General features: G+C 41.7%; 1 protein-coding gene across 1 annotated transcript in view; it reads left to right on the top strand.

Moving 5' to 3' along the window:
* The first annotated feature begins 6,326 nt into the window (after nt 1-6,326).
* Nucleotides 6,327-24,096, top strand: part of LOC126235556 (circumsporozoite protein-like) — a 36,905-nt gene continuing 19,135 nt past the window's right edge. The window contains exon 1 of the mRNA XM_049944273.1: nt 6,327-6,761. Within this exon, the coding sequence (XP_049800230.1) occupies nt 6,327-6,761 (435 nt within the window). The remainder of the gene's footprint in view (nt 6,762-24,096) is intronic.

Raw genomic sequence — 24,096 nt, 5'->3', positions numbered from 1 at the left:
CTTACAAATCGTTTTTACAGAGAAAAAAATAGAGTAAAAGAGATGAGATTCCTGGCGTTCCCCAAGATAGTGTCACAGACCCTTTTCTATGACTTTCCGTCGACTACTACGAATAGTGACCTCTCTGACAGGAAATCGCAAATCCTGTCACAACTGAGACGATATTCCGTAAGCATTCTTTTTCACCATAAGCCGATTGTCTGGTACAGCGTCAAAAGCATTCCAGAAATCCAGAAACACGCAATGTGGAAACAAAGCACTCGACGCTTCATGGGAACAAAGAGCTAATTGTGTTTAACAAGAACGATGTTTTCCTAATCCATGTCGATTATATGTCAATACACCGTTTCTTCGAGGTAATTCGCAATGTTCGAACACAATACGTGTTCCAAAATCATGCTGCATACCGACGTTAACGATATGGACCTTCAACTTAGTTGATTACTCCTACTACCTTTCTCTAATATTTTTGTGATCTCTGCAGCTTTCCAGTCCTTGTGTACGAATCTTTCGTCGAGCGAACGGTTATATATTATGGTAAGTATGGAGCTAACGCATCAGCATACTCTGAAAGGAACCTAATTGGTACACAGTGTGGGCCAGAGGAGTTGCATTTATAAAATGATTTTAGAAGGCTGTGTTCAGTAACTCTGCTTTGGCTCTCTCTTCAACAGTCTCTCCACTGCTATCGAGCAGAGAAGGGATTGATAGTTTCTTGCCACTAACGTACTTCACATGCGACCAGAATTTCTTCGGATTTTCTGCCAGGTTTCGAGACAGTTTCGTTGTGGGAACAATTTGAAGCACATCGCACTGAAGTCCGCGCTAAATTTCGAACTTTTGTAGAAGATATCCAATTTTGGGGATTTTGCGTCTGTTTAAATTTGCCATGTTTGTTTCGTTGTTTCTGCAGCAGTGCTTTTGCCCATTTTGTGTAACAAGGAGAATCAGCTCCATCGTTAATTTATTTGGTATAAATCTCTCCATTGCAGCCTATACTATTTCTTTGAATTCCCGCCACATCTAGTTATAACTTACATAACTAATCTGGAAGGAGTTGCGATTCTCTCTCCAAAAGGCGTCAAGTCAATTTTGATCTGCTTTTTTAAATAGGTATACTTTTCGTTTATTTTTGGAGGGTTTGGGGGTTGCAATAATGTCTCGTTGCAACAACCCTGTGTTCTCTAACTCCTGTATCCCTTTGATACTAGTTATTAACTCAGGATTATTTGTTGCTAAGAGGTCAAGCCTGTTTTCACAATCATTTACTATTCGGGTGGGCTCAAACTAACTGCTTGAAATAATTTTCAGGGATGTGCTAAACGCCAATTTCGGATGATTTTTTTATGAGTACCTTCAGAATTAAACATTAATTTACCTTCGATATGTTGGCGAAAATAAAAGTCACAACCAACTATAATCGTATTAATCGGGTATGTGTTTGAAGTCGAAGCTTTCTTTGAACCTTTTGGCAACTGCATCATCTAAATTGTGAGGTCAGTAAAAGGATCCGATGGGTATTGTATCTATGTTCTTCCTGTGTTCACCCTGCCCCCCTTGGTGACTGAAGCCCTTCTTGTGTTTTCCCGAGACCCTCTAGCCTAAGAAACATCCCAGTCCACGCTGCACAGCCCGATACATGTGTAGCCTCGTACTGCCTATAGTGGACACCTGACCTGTTCAGCAGAACCTGAAACCTAACCACCCTTTGGCCCAAGTCGAGGAATCAGCAGCCTACACGATCGCGGAACCGTCTGAGCCTCTCATCCAGAAAGTCCACTCGGCTCTGTACCAGAGATCCGCAATCGGTCCTGTCGACTATGCTGCAAATGGTCAGCTCTGCTTTCATCTTGGAAGAAAGACTGGCAGCCTTTACATCTTCTGTTAGCCACTCGGAACCAGGGAGATTATCTTCTGATCCTGAGAGACATACATCATTGGTACCGACGTGAGCAACCACCTGCTATTTACTACATCCTGTTCTGTTCATGGCACCGTGGAGTACCCGTTCCACAATTGTGCGCTCCTTGTGCGTACTGGGTGGAGTCATTTCGTTGTATTTCTTTCCGTTCTCGGCAGTCATGTCCCTAGGAGGCCCCATAACGCTCGTAACGTTGGAGCTCCGAGCTATGAATAATTCCACCCTCTGACTTTCCGTGTCTTGCCGCCTGAGGGGTTTCCTCTGAAATAGGACAGGCGACAGCATCTGGCTCAGCAACAGTGTCAGCCACAAACAGTACCTGAAACCTGTTTGTCAGACAAACCAGGGAGGCCTTACGTGTGGCCGATTGGGAAGTCTTTCGCCACCTGCTACGCCACAGCCCGACCGCCCACTCGACCACAGGTGAGGGGTCAACCTCAGTCTGAGCAGTAACTAAGCTGGCCACAGTTGAGCACCAATCAGTCTGCAGGATCCCCACAGCCGGTCGACAAGAGTGGTGCCCGTCCACTTCAACCACAAGCTATGTAACCAAAGCCATGAGAGCCTGACACTTAGAACGAAGTGTGACGAACTCCGCTGGTATCCACACAACAATCCCACTCCCTGTCCATACTAAAGACCATGGAAAAGTGAACTCCTCACATAAATGGACTATAGGCCCATGCTGTGCAGCTCTACTATCCATGCTGAATAAACACAGGAACTGAGTCTAATCAGATTAATATGCAAAGATTCCCGAACCAAACTACCGAAGCACTCAGGTGGAACTAAATAATGCGCCCCTGGTTATGCAATTGTGGTACGTAACAAAATCTGTTTACTTTACGATGCAAACGAAACCCTGAAGACTGTGGCTGTTATATATTAAATAAATATGCAGAAACTCTAGAAACTAAAATATTAAAACACAGACGATATTATAAAATTCGCTCGTGGTTAGGAACTCATAGAAGTCACAAACACAGTTACATCCCTTTTGCTGCTTTTGTCTCGACCAGCTGGGAATCGAGGAAACGGTATCGAGGACGGGGGGAGGGGGGAGGGGGGGCGACTCGGCAGAACGATGTCGCGTCGCGGAGGGGGGGGGGGGGGCGACTCGGCAGAACGATGTCGCGGAGGGGGGGGGGCGACTCGGCAGAACGATGTCGCGAAGGGGGGGGGGGGGTGCAGCCAACCAGAATATAGTTATACAAGAACCAATAAGAAATAGAAGTGTATGACAAATAACAAAGTCCTCTGATTAAAAAAGTCTAGGACAGGACTGTCGTCTTCACTAACTGTTCTTCAATGTGTACATCGGAAATAAATGAAAGGTTCAGAAGTGGAAATGAAAACTGTCATCCCTTCTTCAAATAGGAAAGAATACTAAAGATACGAGTAGCTTATGACATTGCTAGCTGGAGTGAAAGTAAGCAACATGAGCTGCTGAACTGAATAAACAGTCTAGTGAGTACAAAATAGAGATTAAATCGAAGAACGATGGAAGTGGTAAGTACCAGAAATGGGAACACCGAGAATTTTATTGGGGTTGGTCACCATGAAGTGGACTGAGTTTAGGAATTCTCTTACCTAGGCAGCAAAGTAAGGGATAACAGATGGAGCAAGGGCAACATCAAAAGCAGTCTAGCAATGGCAAAACGGGCATTCCCTGCCCATAGGAGTCTACTAGTATCAAATATTGGGCTAGTATCAAACATTGGTTAAGAACTTTTTAAGTATGTTCATCGCGAGCACAGAACTGTATGAACATTGTATCGTAGTTAAACGGACGGTGGGAGAACTGGAACAGACGGGAATCGAACCATTTGCGATGTGATGTTGCAGAAAATTAGTTGGACTGTTAAGGTTAGGAATGAGGTGGTTCTGTACAGAACGTGATAGGAATGGAATACATGGGAAACACTACAAAGGAGAAGTGACACGATGATAGGACGTGCGTTAAGACATGAGGAAATGATTTCCATGGTACTAGAGACAGCTGTGGAGGGCAGTAACTGTAGAGGGAGATTGGAAGAAAGCAACAAACTCCATTTTATGTACTTTAACACAGAGATCCAACTACAAGGAATAATAGAATATAATCTTTACTCGATTGACCTAAATATCAACTTGTTTGGTCGAAATTCGTTCATAAATATTGTTTTCTTATTGTAAGTGAGACTTGGCGAATTGCAGCTCTTGATATGCAGGGTGTTTCAAAAATGACCGGTATATTTGAAACGGCAATAAAAACTAAACGAGCAGCGATAGAAATACACCGTTTGTTGCAATATGCTTGGGACAACAGTACATTTTCAGGCAGACAAACTTTCGAAATTACAGTAGTTACAATTTTCAATAACAGATGGCGCTGCGGTCTGGGAAACTATAGTACGATATTTTCCACATATCCACCATGCGTAGCAATAATATGGCGTAGTCTCTGAATGAAATTACCTGAAACCTTTGACAACGTGTCTGGCGGAATGGCTTCACATGCAGATGAGATGTACTGCTTCAGCTGTTCAATTGTTTCTGGATTCTGGCGGTACACCTGGTCTTTCAAGTGTCCCCACAGAAAGAAGTCACAGGGGTTCATGTCTGGCGAATAGGGAGGCCAATCCACGCCGCCTCCTGTATGTTTCGGATAGCCCAAAGCAATCACACGATCATCGAAATATTCATTCAGGAAATTAAAGACATCGGCCGTGCGATGTGGCCGGGCACCATCTTGCATAAACCACGAGGTTTATGCAAGGCAGTTCGTACCGCAACAAATTCACGAAGAATGTCCAGATAGCGTGATGCAGTAATCGTTTCGGATCTGAAAAATGGGCCAATGATTCCTTTGGAAGAAATGGCGGCCCAGACCAGTACTTTTTGAGGATGCAGGGACGTTGGGACTGCAATATGGGGCTTTTCGGTTCCCCATATGCGCCAGTTCTGTTTATTGACGAAGCCGTCCAGGTAAAAATAAGCTTCGTCAGTAAACCAAATGCTGCCCACATGCATATCGCCGTCATCAATCCTGTGCACTATATCGTTAGCGAATGTCTCTCGTGCAGCAATGGTAGCGGCGCTGAGGGGTTGCCGCGTTTGAATTTTGTATGGATATAGGTGTAAACTCTGCCGTATGAGACGATACGTGGACGTTGGCGTCATTTGGACCGCAGCTGCAACACGGCGAATGGAAACACGAGGCAGCTGTTTGATCACCTGCTGCACTAGCTGCGCGTTGCCCTCTGTGGTTGCCGTACGCGGTCGCCCTACCTTTCCAGCACGTTCATCCATCACGTTCCCAGTCTGTTGAAATTTTTCAAACAGATCCTTTATTGTATCGCTTTTCGGTCCTTTGATTACATTAAACCTCCGTTGAAAACTTCGTCTTGTTGCAACAACACTGTGTTCTAGGCGGTGGAATTCCAACACCAGAAAAATCCTCTGTTCTAAGGAATAAACCATGTTGTCTACAGCACACTTGCACGTTGTGAACAGCACACGCTTACAGCAGAAAGACGACGTACAGAATGGCGCACCCACAGACTGCGTTGTCTTCTATATCTTTCACATCACTTGTAGCGCCATCTGTTGTTGAAAATTGTAACTACTGTAATTTCGAAAGTTTGTCCGCCTGAAAATGTACTGTTGTCCCAAGCATATTGCAACAAACGGTGTTTTTCTATCGCTGCTCGTTTAATTTTTATTGCCGTTTCAAATATACCTGTCATTTTTGAAACACCCTGTATTTTCATATTCAGTGGGCGAGAACGGGCGGGAGAGTGGGAGAGGAGGGAGGAATACAGGGGACGAGGGTGGAGGTGAATACAGGCTAAAGAGGGGGAGGGGTTGGTTGGGACAGATTACAGGCAAACAAGAGGATTCATGGGATGACAATACCGTCAAATGAAGGGGGTGGGGGGTGATGGGGGACAGCAATACAGTCGACAGAGGGGGGCGGAAGGTGGTAATACGGGCTACCAAGGGCTGATATCGGGGAAAAACAGTGTTGGTTTGATTTGGTGGAAGAGATCAAAAACCAAGGCCAGTGGTCACAGCAGATTAGGGAAGGGAGTCAGCCGTACCCAATCAAGGAAACAATCCTAGCATTTGCCTGAAGCAATGTAGGAAAACAAAGAAAACCTGAATGAGGATGGCTGGATTTGGAATTTAACTGTTGTCTTCCAGAAAGCGAGTCTAGTGTGCTACCCACTGCTACACCTCGCTCGGTCGGGGGGCATATGGTCTATCAAGGGATGGAATATGGACTAAGGAGTGAGCGATGGGGGGTAAGGAGGAATGAGAGGGGGGGGCGAAAGGGGGAATTTCAGGAAATACGAGCGGTGGGGGGAGGTGGGGGGAAATACGAGGGGGGGAAATGCGACCAACCGGTGGGGGAGGGGGGGGAATGCGGGCAAACGGGGGCGGCGGGGGAGGGGGAATACGGGCAAACGGGGGCGGCGGGGGAGGGGGAATACGGGCAAACGGGGGCGGCGGGGGAGGGGGAATACGGGCAAACGGGGGCGGCGGGGGAGGGGGAATACGGGCAAACGGGGGCGGCGGGGGAGGGGGAATACGGGCAAACGGGGGCGGCGGGGGAGGGGGAATACGGGCAAACGGGGGCGGCGGGGGAGGGGGAATACGGGCAAACGGGGGCGGCGGGGGAGGGGGAATACGGGCAAACGGGGGCGGCGGGGGAGGGGGAATACGGGCAAACGGGGGCGGCGGGGGAGGGGGAATACGGGCAAACGGGGGCGGCGGGGGAGGGGGAATACGGGCAAACGGGGGCGGCGGGGGAGGGGGAATACGGGCAAACGGGGGCGGCGGGGGAGGGGGAATACGGGCAAACGGGGGCGGCGGGGGGGGAATACGGGCAAACGGGGGCGGCGGGGGGGGAATACGGGCAAACGGGGGCGGCGGGGGGGGAATACGGGCAAACGGGGGCGGCGGGGGGGGGATACGAGCAAACGGGGGCGGCGGAGGGGGAATACGAGCAAACGGGGGCGGCGGAGGGGGAATACGAGCAAACGGGGGCGGGGGGAATACGAGCAAACGGGGGCGGGGGGAATACGAGCAAACGGGGGAGGGGGGAATACGAGCAAACGGGGGAGGGGGGAATACGAGCAAACGGGGGAGGGGGGAATACGAGCAAACGGGGGAGGGGGGAATACGAGCAAACGGGGGAGGGGGGAATACGAGCAAACGGGGGAGGGGGGAATACGAGCAAACGGGGGAGGGGGGAATACGAGCAAACGGGGGAGGGGGGAATACGAGCAAACGGGGGAGGGGGGAATACGAGCAAACGGGGGAGGGGGGAATACGAGCAAACGGGGGAGGGGGGAATACGAGCAAACGGGGGAGGGGGGAATACGAGCAAACGGGGGAGGGGGAATACGAGCAAACGGGGGAGGGGGGAATACGAGCAAACGGGGGAGGGGGGAATACGAGCAAACGGGGGAGGGGGGAATACGAGCAAACGGGGGAGGGGGGAATACGAGCAAACGGGGGAGGGGGGAATACGAGCAAACGGGGGAGGGGGGAATACGAGCAAACGGGGGAGGGGGGAATACGAGCAAACGGGGGAGGGGGGAATACGAGCAAACGGGGGAGGGGGAATACGAGCAAACGGGGGAGGGGGAATACGAGCAAACGGGGGAGGGGGAATACGAGCAAACGGGGGAGGGGGAATACGAGCAAACGGGGGAGGGGGAATACGAGCAAACGGGGGAGGGGGAATACGAGCAAACGGGGGAGGGGGAATACGAGCAAACGGGGGAGGGGGAATACGAGCAAACGGGGGAGGGGGAATACGAGCAAACGGGGGAGGGGGAATACGAGCAAACGGGGGAGGGGGAATACGAGCAAACGGGTGAGGGGGAATACGAGCAAACGGGTGAGGGGGAATACGAGCAAACGGGTGAGGGGGAATACGAGCAAACGGGTGAGGGGGAATACGAGCAAACGGGTGAGGGGGAATACGAGCAAACGGGTGAGGGGGAATACGAGCAAACGGGGGTGGGGGAATACGAGCAAATGGGGGTGGGGGAATACGAGCAAATGGGGGTGGGGGAATACGAGCAAATGGGGGAGGGGGATGTGAGCAAACGGGGGGGGGGATATGAGCAAACGGGGGGGGGGATATGAGCAAACGGGGGGGGGATATGAGCAAACGGGGGGGGGGGATATGAGCAAACGGGCGTGGGGGTTGACAGGTTTGGATTACCAACTAACCTGGGATGACAAGTGGGGAATGAGGACTATTGAGGTGACTTCAATGTGGGGGCTATGGAGCATTGTTCTCTGAAGTCTCTATAGATAGCAAGTTGAGCATCCTTGACATAATCCTTACTCAATGTAGACCCTGCTAGATTTTTTTACATTGTGTTATTGTGTAATAACCTCTTTATCATAGGGAAAGCAGGTGTGTGTTGCACATCCCCTTCCTGTATAAATGCATTTCTATCAGAGTGCTACTGTACTGATCTATACATGTATGGAAATTTATCACTGGTGCCAAGTTGCATGTCATTAATAACACTTATAGATCGATTTTCGTTTTGCTGTTGCTTGTAAGTTTACATTGAAGTCACCACAAATTACTAACTTGTTTCTGCCAGCGACAACTATTAGGGAGTCAAACTTTTCCATGAATAGCTCTCAATCTGTTAATGGGGACATGTACGGTGCTGCTAATATCACTACATTATGTAGCCATAGTTCATAAACACAAATTTCTGTGTGCTGATCGACACAAAATTTGCTGACTTCTACAGTTTTGTATTTATTTCCTTTTTGTGTATATGGCGAAGCCTCTATCAATGCTTGACCTGTATGTGTAAAATGCTGAACTATACGAATTTATGCCGAATTATTTTTGAGATCATCTAAACACATAAAAATCTCATCTACTTTATTTTTTATTCGTCTTATGTTTTGATGTAGTCAATTGAGACCATCGCTAGCCTATTGCTATTTACTGTACACAGCACAACTTTTATTCTAATTTTATTCATTGTTGTCTGTCTGGACTTCAAGCTTTAACCTAAAAAACCTGTCTGTCTGGTCCCATTAACCACAGGTATCATTCCTTGTCTGACAGATTTTGATAGTCTATGGAGCCTCTTGTTCAGTGCTGTCTTAAGATGCTGTAGAGCAGTGTTCACCCAGGGTGAATCATGGCGCTGAAAGACCTCAGCTAATCCTACATTTGTGAGCCCAGTTTCTGCTCCGATTTCAACCAGATGTTATATATTGTATCTTTGATTTATAACTGGGCTGTTTCCTGCTCCTCAACTATAATTACCTGATCTTCCTTCTCAAGGTTCCTGCATAGATGACCGAAGTTCTCTCTCATCTGACTAAGGCTACTACTTCGTTTCACGAAACTTATGACTTGGTACCCTGCACTTATTTTCCTCTTCTGATTAGATCCCGAGCTGTGTCGTCTTTAAGCTTTCATGGGAGGGGCCAGCAGTTTCAGGGGACGTTATTTCTGTTCTTCGGTAGCAAATATTCTGTTTCGACCTATAAAGGCACATTTGCATGCCGAGCGTGAATTTCCGCGGAAACGCGAAATATTAATTAAATAAATAATCAGTGACAAATAAATAAAGCCTATGGCACACAACTGCAGCGCTGTGTCGCTGATAAAACAAAAGCATAATTACGTTACTCTTATGTTTGATTAAGAAGGGAGAGCTCTGGTAGAAGTGGTGCGAGAAGCACGTATTTTTATTTTATTGTCTGGCACACCGCCATATTTTCATGTTATAGAAGAATACTGCGAGTTGCAACCACACTAGGCACTCGATTCTGAAAAGAATTTGTATTTGTAAAAGTAAGTAGGATTATGAACTGTAGGCAATTTCATTGAATATATCTGATCTAACTAACTATGTAACTCTTTTATGTTCAGTAGACAATCACCTCTGTACGACGTATTGGCATGGCTGGCAAATCATTGTAATATTGAGATTAGATTATGTGTCCGTACCTACCGCAGCAGTCTTTGGAAACGATTTAATTACGAAGTCCGATTATTTCAGTTTTATTTCACGGTCAACTACGAGTAACATTGCCTTTACCAAAGAGCCATCGTCAAGCGACTGATTCCGAATAATTAAACGTCCACGTTCCAGATAAGGAAATATCAATTACAACCAATCACAATCATATACATCACAAATAGTGAATAATTGAAATATTTTATTTATTATATATTTTTATTTTATTTATTTTATATTGGCGACTGCGTGTCGGACTTGTTATTTTGTCATTTGTTACATTGTTCTTTTTGTTTCATGTCAAAAATCAACTTTCTGGACCTGGACGTGAATGTATGAGAGATAACAAAAATCTGAAGATATTTTCCAATTCTAAAGTTTTGCCGGAAGACGCAATGAAACTTCCAGCAAAGTAAGGTAAGACGCAGCATCTTTGCATTAGCAGGCTTGACCAGACATATAAATTCAGTGTATTAGCTTTTCAGTAAATTCTGTAGTGTTTCTTTCGCGCATAACAGTTTTCAGTAATAAATTCCATTCTCAGTACTTTTCCCTAAACAATAACGTATGCAACAATACCAATACACGAGTGTACAATATGGCCGACTTCTGTGCGATATGATGTAACATGGCCAGCAGCCATTACCAATAATCTCAAATTCAGTTTATATTTTTAAATTAACGGACAGCCATTGTTGCTACGAGCGATTCATGCTCAACTGCATCTTATTTTAAAATCAGTGTCAAATATTTTCTTGAAACATATATCACGTGTGGCATGGTAATAACTAGAAATCAATACGCAAAAATGGAACAGCAAAGACGTACTATTCAGACACAATCCGACTCGGACGAGAGACAAATGTTAGAAAATTACTTTACGACAGCAACCGGTAGTGACGATTTATCAAACATTGACGCAAGTGTTGACGGAAATTTTGACAATAGCCCGTCCACCACAAAAATTTCAAAGTCTCAGTCAGAGCCCATGTTGATGCATGACGTCACGTCTAATGACGCGGCGGGGGCACAGACCTTGCAAACGGTAAACATTGCCGACATGTTACAAATGTTAATGAAACAGAACGCGGAGAACATGGCAACCTTAAAGACACAAAATGACGAAATTAAATCTGACCTCATAGCACTCAAGACAGGTAATGACACTTTATGTAAACGTGTGGAACTTATAGACGCCACACTGACCAAACAGATGAATGAACTCAGTACTAAATTTTCCCAGCTTAATACGAGACAAGAAAAGACTACAACTGACGTAGCACTTTTACAGACACAAGTAAAAAACCTTAATGTCACGTGTGAAGTTCTTACTGAACAAATTCAAACATATCCTTTAGTGCACGACAACCTTGAAAGACGAATTACTGACGTGCAGAATAAATTTGACAATGTTGAACAACACCTGACTGACATCTTACAATCTGATGCCACAGCTCATTTTCAAAACATTAATAAAGAATTTCATGATTGGGTAGTGAACAAAGACAAACATTTTGATAGATGCCTACGTGAAAATTTACCAACAATTGTGCACGACTCCGTAGCGCAATACATTACTAATAACAAACAGCTGATCAGTGACGCAGTACAATCCGTCACTGGACCAATGACACAATTCACCGATCGACCACAGTCTGAATGTAACGAAAATATCAGTCAAAATGTACAGTTCAGGAACCAATATACATTCGAGTATGACACACACACATACCGCACACGACAAACAAGAACAAAACACACCACGACTACAACACATACCACGATGTACAAACACAAACACAAGCTATTATCATGGTAAACCACAGCAACATTATCGTAATTACTCGCCAGCTGAACATAGCAGTAATTACAGTGGAATAAATCCATATCACAATGCGAAGGAAGAAGAAAGCTTAATGAAACACAGGCAATTTCAGATTTTTATCCCAGAAAAACGAACCATTCATCCGGTGATTTTTCTTAAATCTTTTAGTAACGCATTTCCACGCACTTGGAGTGACCGGAAAAAGATTTCATATATTGTCGGTTACATCCAAGGCGATGCAGCTGTCTGGGCATACAGTCAAGCTGACGTATGTACCACGTACAGTGAGTTTGAGGGTGCTTTTCTGAACAAATTCTGGTCGCAATCCGTCCAGGAGCGACTCAGAAGACAAATTCTAGAACCTGAAATTTTTAACAGTAAAAATGGCAACTTACGCAGATATTTTGAAAAATACTTGAACATGGGACACTTTTTAGACGAACCAGTCGCAACACGCGATATACTCCGTGCGTTGAAGGCCAAATTGCCTTTCAACATTAAAGAAAAACTCCTACATATCCCGGATGACGATTCAGATTATTTCTTAACAGCTTTAGATTCGGTTGACATGTTACCTGAAGATCAGCGCTTCGCGCGGCAAAACAGCAGCCACAATGTTTACACTAGTGGAATGCAAAACATGCAGGCTTGCCAACTCAATTCTGGCGCGCCCACAGTTGGATACGCGGTACAGCAAAAACAGCAAACTCACATGCCGTCTCAATACGGAAATCAAAATCAACACGCGTATTCCAATACAAACAATAGTTACAACAGTAATAACACTTCATGCGGCAATCCATACAAAAGGCACCGCGGTAATAACTACAACGGTAACAACGGATACAAAGGGAACGACAAAAGCACAAACAGAAATAGAAATAATAATAACTACGAGCCAAGACAGCGTCAAGGCTGGACTCGTAACGATCAGTACTTTCATTTAAACACTGCTTTACCACAGCAGCCACCAGGACAAAATTGGAGCATACCTTACGACCGACAGGTAAGTTATAATGCGCAACAGCAACAACAACCGCAAAAGTTTGGACATCACAATAGGCAATATCCGAATGTGAATATAATAGAAATGACACCTGATACACAACCTCAATCTGTGTCAGTACCTAGTACAATTGCTAATCCGACAAACTAGAAACAGTCACTTCTATGCCCCAGGTCGTGGCTGAAGAATTCTTGGGGGGCGACTTCAATGTTAATCAGTTATTTGACACCACACTTGAACAACAGAATAATGATATGCCGAATAACTCTAAACAAAAATTACCTGTTTTATTTATAAGATACAACCACAAGAACAATATATCAGATGAACTTTTGCAAGACAGTACACAATGTCGTTCAAACATAAATGAAATTGTTTTAGCATCTACTACTGGTGTAGTAGGTGGGATTCCAACTACTATTATCCTAGATACAGGTGCAGCTGTGAGCGTTTTGTCTTTTAATTTCTATAAAAAGATGTGTGAATTGGAACCTGTGCCTGAGTTTCCTGCCCAAAACTGTAAAATAACTACTGCACTAGGTAATAAGTCATGTAGGGTTACGAAGCAAGTTTTTGTAAACATTAAAATAGGTAATGGAACCGTACAATGGCCATTCCTGGTTGTACAAAACCTTGTGACAAATTGCATATTAGGAATAGATATTATGAGCGAGAAGGACTGCATTATAGACTTCTCCGAAGGTAAATGTATTTTAAAGGATAAAGGCAGTGTAATTATTATTGATTTGGACAGGAGAACTCTAAAGCATGACAAACACTGTACAGGGTACAAGGTTCAGTTAGTACTTGACAATGACATTCAAGACACGCACACACACTCATCTGACACAGAGCTAATGGACTTGAAAACATTGCTTGATCATAAGATAAATGAAGCTACAGCTCTCAGTGCAGATGAACGTATAAAACTACAGGAAGTGTTATCCAAATATTTACAAGTTTTTACCAAACGAATAGGTGTTATCAACACGTATGTGTACAAGATTGAAGTTAAGCCTCACAAGATCTTCTACCACAAGACATATAACGTACCGTTATCTCAACGACCTGCTGTGTGGCAAGAATTAAGACAAATGTTAGACTGGAAGGTCATTGAACCATCCACCTCACCTTACTGTAGTCCTCTACTTGTTGTCAAAAAATCAAATGGAAGCATTAGGTTAGTGTTAGACGCACGAGCAATTAATGAAATAATTTTACCAGTTCACACAAAACCCGAAAATTTAGAAGAGCAATTACAGAAATTTCTAGATGCAAAATATTTTTCCACAATAGATCTCGCTAATTCATTTTGGCAGGTGGGTATCACTCCTGATTCTCGGAAATATACTGCATTTATGTTCGGGGGGCGAACCTATCAGTTTTGTGTTCTACCTTTCGGACTGAATGTCAGTTCTGGGGTATTCATTACAGCCCTGGATACCGTGCTTGGCGACGATTTAGTTGAGACAGTCACACACTATGTAGATGATATACTGATAGCTACACAGTCTTGGAATGAACACGTTGACACACTTCAAGGAATTTTAGAAAAATTTGCACAAGCTGGAGTCACAGCCAAACTTAGAAAATCAAAGTTTGGTTGCAGTGAGATAAAATATTTAGGACATATCATTAATTCACAGGGCATACGTCCTGATCCCAGTAAATTAGATGCTATCAGAAACTTTCCTAGCCCTCGAACTAAAAAGCAGTTAAAAACATTCCTTGGGCTATGTTCATTTTTCAGACGTTTTTTGCCACAACCACTTTTGAACAGTAAACATCTGCTAAATCTACTCAGAAAGAATCAAGTTTGGATCTGGTCAGAACAGTGCCAGAATGACTTTAATACAATTAAACATGCCTTAGTGAATGCAAACTTATTTAGCCATCCAGATTTCAATTTAGATTTTTGTATGACTTGTGACGCTTCACGTACTGGCTTGGGATGTTGCTTATTTCAAGTTGTAAAGAATAAAGAAAAGGAACAGATAAGAATTATTGGGTTTGCGAGTCGTACTTTATCTGAATGTGAGCGAACATACTCCACTACTGAGTTAGAAACACTTTCCATAGTATGGGCATTCAAGAAATTCAATTATTATTTATTTGGAAAACATACAGTAATTTACACTGACCACCAGGCCCTGACATTTTTGTTAACTTGTAAACTTGTACATCCTGGACTATCACGATGGGCAGTTACACTTCAGAACTACTCTTTTGAAATTAAATACATAAGAGGTAAGGACAACACCATTGCAGACGCTTTGTCTAGACTTCCACAAGGTATGAATGATACCAACAGTGACTTGGAAAATGTAAATGACTACAGGATTCTCTTAATGCAAGATAAGCAGTATCACCAATATTATATTGATATGTGCAGAAACATGGCTGAATTACAAAAATCTGATCCTCACTGGTATAAGATAATAACATTACTGGTAGAAAAACACAATCATCCTTTGACTAAGTATTACAAGTTACACAATGATGTGTTATTTTATCGCCGACATCCAAATGCTACTAACTGGTGTGTATGCATTCCCAAAGAGTCTGAACGTAATCTGATTTGGCACACACACTTAGTTTGGGGTCATTATGGGACGAAAAAGTGTTTAGCAAAGCTCAGCACATACTGTTATTTTAGCAATATGAGAAGAAAAATTTACAGGGAACTGAAAGCATGTGTCATATGTCAAAAATCAAAACCTCAGATTTTATCCACAAAAACAGATTTACATTCTATTTTACCCAGTAAACCCCTGGAAATTCTGTGTACTGACATCAGTGGACCGCATCCAGCAAGCTCTGGAGGCGTCAAATATATCTTAGCTTTTTACGATATATTTTCTAAACATGTAAAACTTTATGCTTTAAAATCCGCCACTGCAAGTGCTATAATACGAAGATTCTCAAGTGATTACCTGACGCACGTGGGAAAACCTAAAGCAATTCTGTCAGATAATGCAGCATACTACTCTGGGTACAAATGGAGAAATTTCTTGAAGGACAAAAACATTAAAAGTATTTCGAGGTTTAGTCCACAATGTAACGCGACTGAGAGACTTTTCCGAGAATTAAACCGATTCATGAGGACCTATATTTCATCAAAACATACTAATTGGGTGTCCTACCTAAGTCTTTTCGAAGACGTACACAATAACTTAAATATTTACGATACAAATTACACACCTAACGAGATCATGTTCAATTGCAAACAGAACGATCAGTGGATAGAACCATTACCTAAGTTGTCAGACAAGGAAATCACACCAGAACAGAAAATAAAAGAAGTTTTGACTACGCTGACACATCACGCACAGATACGAAACAAACATCACAGAAACACAATAAAAAGAAAACAAAAATTCGAGGTAGGAATGCTTGTACTACTTCGTACTCATCATAAATCTGTAGCACTAAAACGACGCAACGCTAAGTGGTGTCTGCTATATGAAGGACCTTATATAATTATTAACATACCGCATCCTGGTGCGTATCTGTTACAACACCGTAGAACTAACAAAATTATTGGGCTATACGCACACCGAGATCTTAGAGCATTTCATGCTAAATAATGTCAAAGTCATACCCATGAAAACATTGCTAAGCAACTCGAAAAACTCTGTTGCTACAACACAGATAATAAGTAGTATAGAAATTTTCATTTCAGCGGTTCCAGTGACGCAGTTGAAGGCAGAAGAACTCTTCTTTCAGCGCGCGCCACCACCTGGAAGACGGAATATTAAAATAAAATTTATGTTTACGTAGCAGTGAATGATATATTAATTTTTCACGAAACATTTGTTACTGTAGGTACCACTGACTTTGTATGACACCTGACGAACCGACAGACGTCATCTGTGAAGCGATCTTTTACTTCGAAAAATAGATTAGATGCACATCTCTCAACACGAAAAGCATCTATCAGTAGTCAAGGCCACACAGACACTATACACACACGCACAAAACGCGAGGAATCGAACAGTTTTCCGTCTCTTATTATTTTGAATATTTATTGAGTAGTGAAAATGCCTGGTCTTGCCTACTGATGTAATGAATGTTGTGTCTAACCAATCTTAATTTCAGATGACATCATAAAATAAACATCGATAAAATTCCAGCAAAACCGATAAAGAGGACGTCAATATCTGCAATTCATGTAATCAAATGTGGCACAATGTAATAACCCATAGCTATGTAATGATGATGTAAACATGTTTATGTGCAACTGAATTATGTTTATGCTAAGAAAATATGTGACGTGTATATGTACGATTACTCATGTTTATTTTTCTTTCAATGATGTATAATGTAACTGTTACTATGTAAAAAATTGGAACAAAACGAGTGCCAAAAAGACATTGCATATTGAACCACTGTTCACGGACATTACTAACTCTGCAACCACGCAGAAACCTATGTGAAAGAAACGGTTAATGCCATTCATTATGCATCGTACCTATGTAAACGCGATGAACCATTTCTTTGATTAATAACTACGAACATTTAGGTGAGCTATATTCAGCAAAAAAAAAAAAAAACTGAAAATGTGAAGTGTATAATTCGTGCATCGTCTAGTGACATTACTACAGTACCTAACTTCAAGATGTTAACTGGATTAAATGGACACAAAGTGCCTGTCCAGAAAACAACACGACGGGTGGAAGAATTTTGGTTGGAACTTCAGGGAATGAAATGTTCTCGAAATGTGACGGACACTCTTACCTGGACTGTCCAAGAATCGACGCCAGCTATGTGCCGTCCGAGGTTCTGCAACCAAGCTTCCACGGAATGTAAAAAAAACGAACTGCACGTGGACCAATTACTCGACGGGTCACGTCAGATCTGTAATAAACAATGCTTTTTGTCACAACGAACTGTAGCACAACGACTATAATGGAAATGGGAAATGGACACGCTTATGTATTAATCACGTTGTTATACAACGATGTTACTGTGATCAAAAAACTTTACCACGACGACACTAACCTGCAATAAATTATTGTGCAGCAGGTGAATATGAACTGAAATAACGTCACGATGTGTATAGGTCAACGCAACTGAAACATATGGACATTTTTCTTTGAAGTATTTCAAAACAATACTATGTATCTAAGAAACATTCAACAATCTAAGTTGTATTGTGTTATAACAAATATTGTAAATTTAAAACTAAGTTACCTGTCATAGAATGTAGTCTTCATATGAAATCTTGCTTGAATATTTTCTTTGTGCAACGATTTAGAAACGCGCGCACACGAACAATATGAACTGCAATACTGTGCCGCGTGATCTAACTGTACAATATAACGGCAGTGCCGGAGTCACACAGACGCTTCTGCGCATGCGCGCACTCTATCTGCCAACATAAGAACTTTTACGGCTCACCCGCGTCATTCAAATTTTGTACATAATGTGTATAATGTGTGTAATGTAAGTCATGTAAATAGTTGTAGATAACTTAGATTTTCTTGTGCCTTTAGGTGAATTGCTCGACTGCAGGTGTGTCCTTTCGCCTCGCAATTCAGGGGGCAATATAAAGGCACATTTGCATGCCGAGCGTGAATTTCCGCGGAAACGCGAAATATTAATTAAATAAATAAATAATCAGTGACAAATAAATAAAGCCTATGGCACACAACTGCAGCGCTGTGTCGCTGATAAAACAAAAGCATAATTACGTTACTCTTATGTTTGATGAAGAAGGGAGAGCTCTGGTAGAAGTGGTGCGAGAAGCACGTATTTTTATTTTATTGTCTGGCACACCGCCATATTTTCATGTTATAGAAGAATACTGCGAGTTGCAACCACACTAGGCACTCGATTCTGAAAAGAATTTGTATTTGTAAAAGTAAGTAGGATTATGAACTGTAGGCAATTTCATTGAATATATCTGATTTAACTAACTATGTAACTTTTTTATGTTCAGTAGACAATCACCTCTGTACGACGTATTGGCATGGCTGGCAAATCATTGTAATATTGAGATTAGATTATGAGTCCATACCTACCGCAGCAGTCTTTGGAAACGATTTAATTACGAAGTCCGATTATTTCAGTTTTATTTCACGGTCAACTACGAGTAACATTGCCTTTACCAAATAGCCATTGTCAAGCGACTGATTCCGAATAATTAAACGTCCACGTTCCAGATAAGGAAATATCAATTACAACCAATCACAATCATATACATCACAAATAGTGAATAATTGAAATATTTTATTTATTATATTTTATTTTATTTATTTTATAGACCTCAATTGAACTCATTCTGTATGAAGCCATTCCTCCATTACTTCAGATAGCAAGCCAAACCGATTTACTAACCGAATTTTTGAAGTTTTTCAACAGTTTACCATTTTCGCGTTTTGCTTGCTACTTTTTCCCAGCTCCCCGTCTCTTTCTGCTCCCTTAGCCTATGACACTCTAAATTCGTTTTTTCTAATTCTGCCTTCAGGGCACAAATTTTTGCCTCCTGTTGACTGATTCTTCTGTCCTTTCTACATAACCTATATTTCCATGGAAGAGCCTCATTATCCACCCAGTTTCCTCGCCAATTTGCCATTAGCACTTTGAAATCAGAATTGAACAATTATAATAAAGCTAACGAATCCGTTATTATCATTATTATTTCTTTCTTGTCTCAGACGTTATGTCTGGTTAAAAATGAAAGGTGACTTGGACCTTGATCAAGCGTGACTTCCTTTTAACTGTACAGTATATGTTACATTGCATTTAGGAACTTTCGTGTAATTGAACAAGTGTCAATAATTACAGATTTCTGTAGTTGTATATATAAGTTTGGATGTAGCTCTATTGCATTGATGTACTGGTGGATATTGTGTGGTATGACTCCTGTAGTTGATAGTATAATTGGTATAATTGGTATAATGTCAACTTTATCCTGATGCCACATGTCCTTGACTTCCTCAGCCAGTTGGATGGATTTTTCAATTTTTTCTCCTGTTTTCTTTTGTACAAGGGTCAGTCAAAAAGTAATGCCTCCTATTTTTTTTCTACGTTTAATTGTCAGGAAATTTAAATGCAATTACATAGGTTGAAAACCACAACATTGAGGATCATTTTGTCATTTTTCAATGTAATCTCCGCCCATCTCTACAGTTTTGGTCCATCTTTGAACAAGGGCATGTATCCCAGCACGGTAAAAATCACAGCTCTGCTTCCTAAGCCATTGACGCACGGATGTTTTGACGGCCTCCTCATCTTCAAAATGAATCCCACGATGAGCTTCTTTTAGTGGCCCGAACAGATGGAAGTCTGATGGTGCCAGGTCAGGGCTGTATGGGGGATGAGGCAAAACTTCCCATCCAATTTTGACAATCTCGTCAGAGGTGTGACGACTGGTGTGTGGTCTTGCATTGTCATGCAAAAGAAGAACATCTGCCATTGATTTTGTTGGGCGAACTCGCTGAAGACGTGCTTTAAGTTTTTTGAGGGTTGTGACGTATTGAACAGAATTTATTGTGCATCCCTGCTCCAAAAAATCAACCAGAATCACACCCTCTGTATCCCAGAAAACTGTTGCCATAACTTTCCCTGCCGATCGCACAGTTTTGAATTTTTTCTTCCTCGGCGAGCTTGTGTGACGCCACTCCATTGACTGCCTCTTTGATTCGGGTTCAAAAAAATGCACCCATGTTTCGTCCCCGGTCACAATTTTTTTCAGAAACTCATCTCCCTCCAAACGGAAGCGCTGCAAGTGTTGGGAGGCTATTGTTTTCCTTGCCTCTTTATTCTGATCGGTTAACATTCTTGGAACCCACCGTGCACAAACTTTTGAGTACCCCAATTGTTTAATAATCGTGATCACACTGCCTTTACTAAGAAAAATAATGCGACACACTTCATCTGCAGTCACCCGACGGTCACCACGAATGATGTCATCAACTTGCTGAATGTTGTGTGGAGTCACTGCACTCACCGGCCTGCCGCTCCGCTTTTCGTCAGTCAACGGTGTTTGCCCTTCAGCTTCCTTACAACGACGAACCCATCGTCTAACAGTGCTGACATCCACTGTCACAACACCTTACACCTTCTTCAGTCTTTCATGAATGCGTATGGGCGTTTCACCTTCTGCATTCAAGAATTCAATCACACAACGCTATCTCAAACGAACATCGATGTCGGCCATCTTACAAACTTCTGCTGTGCTGCCACCTGTTGACACAGAAAGTTACTACTGCAGTGGATTGCAGAAGAAGGTTTGAGGAATGGCGCCAAATTCAAATTTTTTACTTAACTTAATTTCTTTAAGTAGAAAAAAAATGGGAGGCATTACTTTTTGACCGACCCTCGTATATTTGTTGTATTGGGTATGGATATTTCGATTAGTTGTGTTAATTTCTACTTTTTATTGGTGAGTATGATGTCAGGTTTGTGAAGTGGCGTTGTTTTATCTGTTATAATGGTTCTGTTCCAGTATAATTTGTATTCATCATTCTCCAGTACATTTTGTGGTGCATACTTGTATGTAGGAACTTGTTGTTTTAAAAGTTTATGTTGTAAGGCAAGCTGTTGATGTATTATATTTGTTACATTGTCATGTCTTCAGGGGTATTCTGTATTTGCTAGTATTGTACATCCGCTTGTGATGTGATCTACTGTTTCTATTTGTTGTTTGCAAAGTCTGCATTTATCTGTTGTGGTATTGGGATCTTTAATAATATGCTTGCCGTAATATCTGGTGTTTATTGTTTGATCCTGTATTGCAATCTTGAATCCTTCCCTCTCACTGTATATATTGCCTTTTCTTAGCCATGTGTTGCATGCATCTTGATCGATGTGTGGCTGTGTTAGATGATACGGGTGCTTGCCATGTATTGTTTTCTTTCTCCAATTTACTTTCTTCGTATCTGTTGATGTTATGTGATGTAAAGGGTTGTATAAGTAGTTATGAAATTGCAGTGGTGTAGCTGATGTATTTATATGAGTGATTGCCTTGTGCATTTTGTTAGTTTCTGCTCGTTCTATAAAGAATTTTCTTAAATTGTCTACCTGTCCATAATGTAGGTTTTTTTTGTCGATTAATCCCCTTCCTCCTTCCTTTCTGCTTAATGTGAATCTTTCAGTTGCTGAATGTATGTGATGTATTCTATATTTGTGGCATTGTGATCGTGTAAGTGTGCTGAGTGCTTCTAGGTCTGTGTTACTCCATTTCACTACTCCAAATGAGTAGGTCAAAATTGGTATAGCATAAGTATTTATAGCTTTTGTCTTGTTTCTTGCTGTTAATTCTGTTTTCAGTATTTTTGTTAGTCTTTGTCTATACTTTCTTTTAGTTCTCCTTTAATATTTGTATTATCTATTCCTATTTTTTGTCTGTATCCTAAATATTTATAGGCACCTGTTTTTTCCATCGCTTCTGTGCAGTAGCTGTGGTTATCCAATATGTAATCTTCTTGTTTAGTGTGTTTTCCCTTGACTTGGCTATGCTATTTTTATTACATTTGTCTCTTCCAAAAGCCATATTTATATCATTGCTGAATCCTTCTGTTATCTTTAGTAATTGGTTGAGTTGTTGTTTTGTTGCTGCCAGTAGTTTTGATCATCGATGTATAGCAGATGTGTGATTTTGTGAGGGTGTGTTCCAGTAATATTGTATCCATAATTTGTATTATTTAGCATGTTGGATAGTGGGTTGAGAGCAAGGCAGAACCAGAAAGGACTTAATGAGTCTCCTTGGTATATTCCACGCTTAATCTGTATTGGCTGTGATGTGATATTATTTGAATTTGTTTGGATATTAACTGTGGTTTTCCAATTTTTCATTACTATGTTTAGGAACTGTATCAATTTAGGATCTACTTTGTATATTTCCAATATTTGTAGTAACCATGAGTGGGGTACACTATCAAAAGCTTTGTGGTAATCAATGTATGCATAGTGTAGCAACCTTTGTTTAGTTTTAGCTTGATATGTCACCTCTGCATCTATTATCAGTTGCTCTTTACATCCTCGTGCTCCTTTGCAACAGACTTTTTGTTCTTCATTTATAATTTTGTTCTGTGTTGTATGTGTCATTAATTTCTGTGTAATGACTGAAGTTAATATTTTGTATATTGTTGGTACGAATGTTATGGGGCGATATTTAGCTGGGTTTGCTGTGTCGGCTTGATCTTTAGGTTTCAGATAAGTTATTCCATGTGTAAGTGCATCAGGGAATGTGTATGTGTCTGCAATGTAACTGTTAAATAATTTAGTTAGATGTGAATGTGTTCAGGTGAATTTCTTTAGCCAGAAATTTGCTATTTTATCTTTTCCAGGCGCTTTCCAATTGTGAGTAGAATTAATTGCTTGGGTGACTTCATGTTGCAAAATTATCACTTCAGGCATTTGTGGTATCATCCTGTATGTATCTGTTTCTGCTTGTATCCACTGTGCATGCCTGTTATGTTGTACCGGGTTTGACCATATGTTGCTCCAGAAGTGTTCCATGTCTGTTATGTTTGGTGCATTGTCTATTTTAATGTGTGTGTTATCTGTTGTCTGGTAAAATTTCTTTTGGTTTGTGTTGAATGTTTGGTTTTGTTTCCTTCTATTTTCACTTTTTTGTATCTTCTAAGTCGTTTGGCCAATGCTTGTAATTTCTGCTTCTTTTCATCTGATTGCTCTATCGCTTCTTGTTGTGAGATTTTACCTAACCTTTTTCGTTTTTTTCTGACATTTCATTTCTTATAAATTGTATTAGCTGTCCGATGTCTTTTCTCAGTTTTTCTATTCTGATCTGTAGCCTGTGTTGCCATGCTGGTTTTGTGGGTTTCTTCTGTGTGTTGGTTGGTTCTCATCTCTGCCTAGTGTGTATATTTAGTGTAGTGAGTGCTCCTATATAAACCAGTAGTTGTAACTCTTCCATAGTTGTGTTTTCATTTATTTTGTTGTGTATGATTGTGTTGATAGTTTTTATTGTTGTTTCGACTTGTGGGTTATTTGGCGGTCTATGCAAGAATGGTGTAATGTCTGTATTTGTGTCTTTGTATTCTATATATGTCAGCTGAAATTTTTCTTCTATATCTAACATGTGTCACTTCGTGTTCTATTTGTGCTTGTTCTGGTGGCTGTCTTAAGATTTCGTTTTCCTCCGACTGTTTAATTGATGCGTGTTGTTCTTTGTTTGTTTGCTCTGGGATGTTTGAGTCCATTACTGTATTTTCCTCTTCTTCTGATTGCACATTATTTTGTTCCAGTATTTGTTGTACTTGTTTGAAGTTTTCTAATTCTGACTGGGGTATCCTGTTATTTTCGATTATTACACGGATCTGACCAGCTAGTCGTTCTGTTAAAAAATTTTAATTCTGGGTATCTGGTAATAAAT

The sequence above is a fragment of the Schistocerca nitens genome, chromosome 2, assembly GCF_023898315.1.
Source record: "Schistocerca nitens isolate TAMUIC-IGC-003100 chromosome 2, iqSchNite1.1, whole genome shotgun sequence".
Taxonomy (NCBI): Eukaryota; Metazoa; Arthropoda; class Insecta; order Orthoptera; family Acrididae; genus Schistocerca; species Schistocerca nitens.
This window is presented reverse-complemented; position numbering and strand designations above follow the sequence as displayed.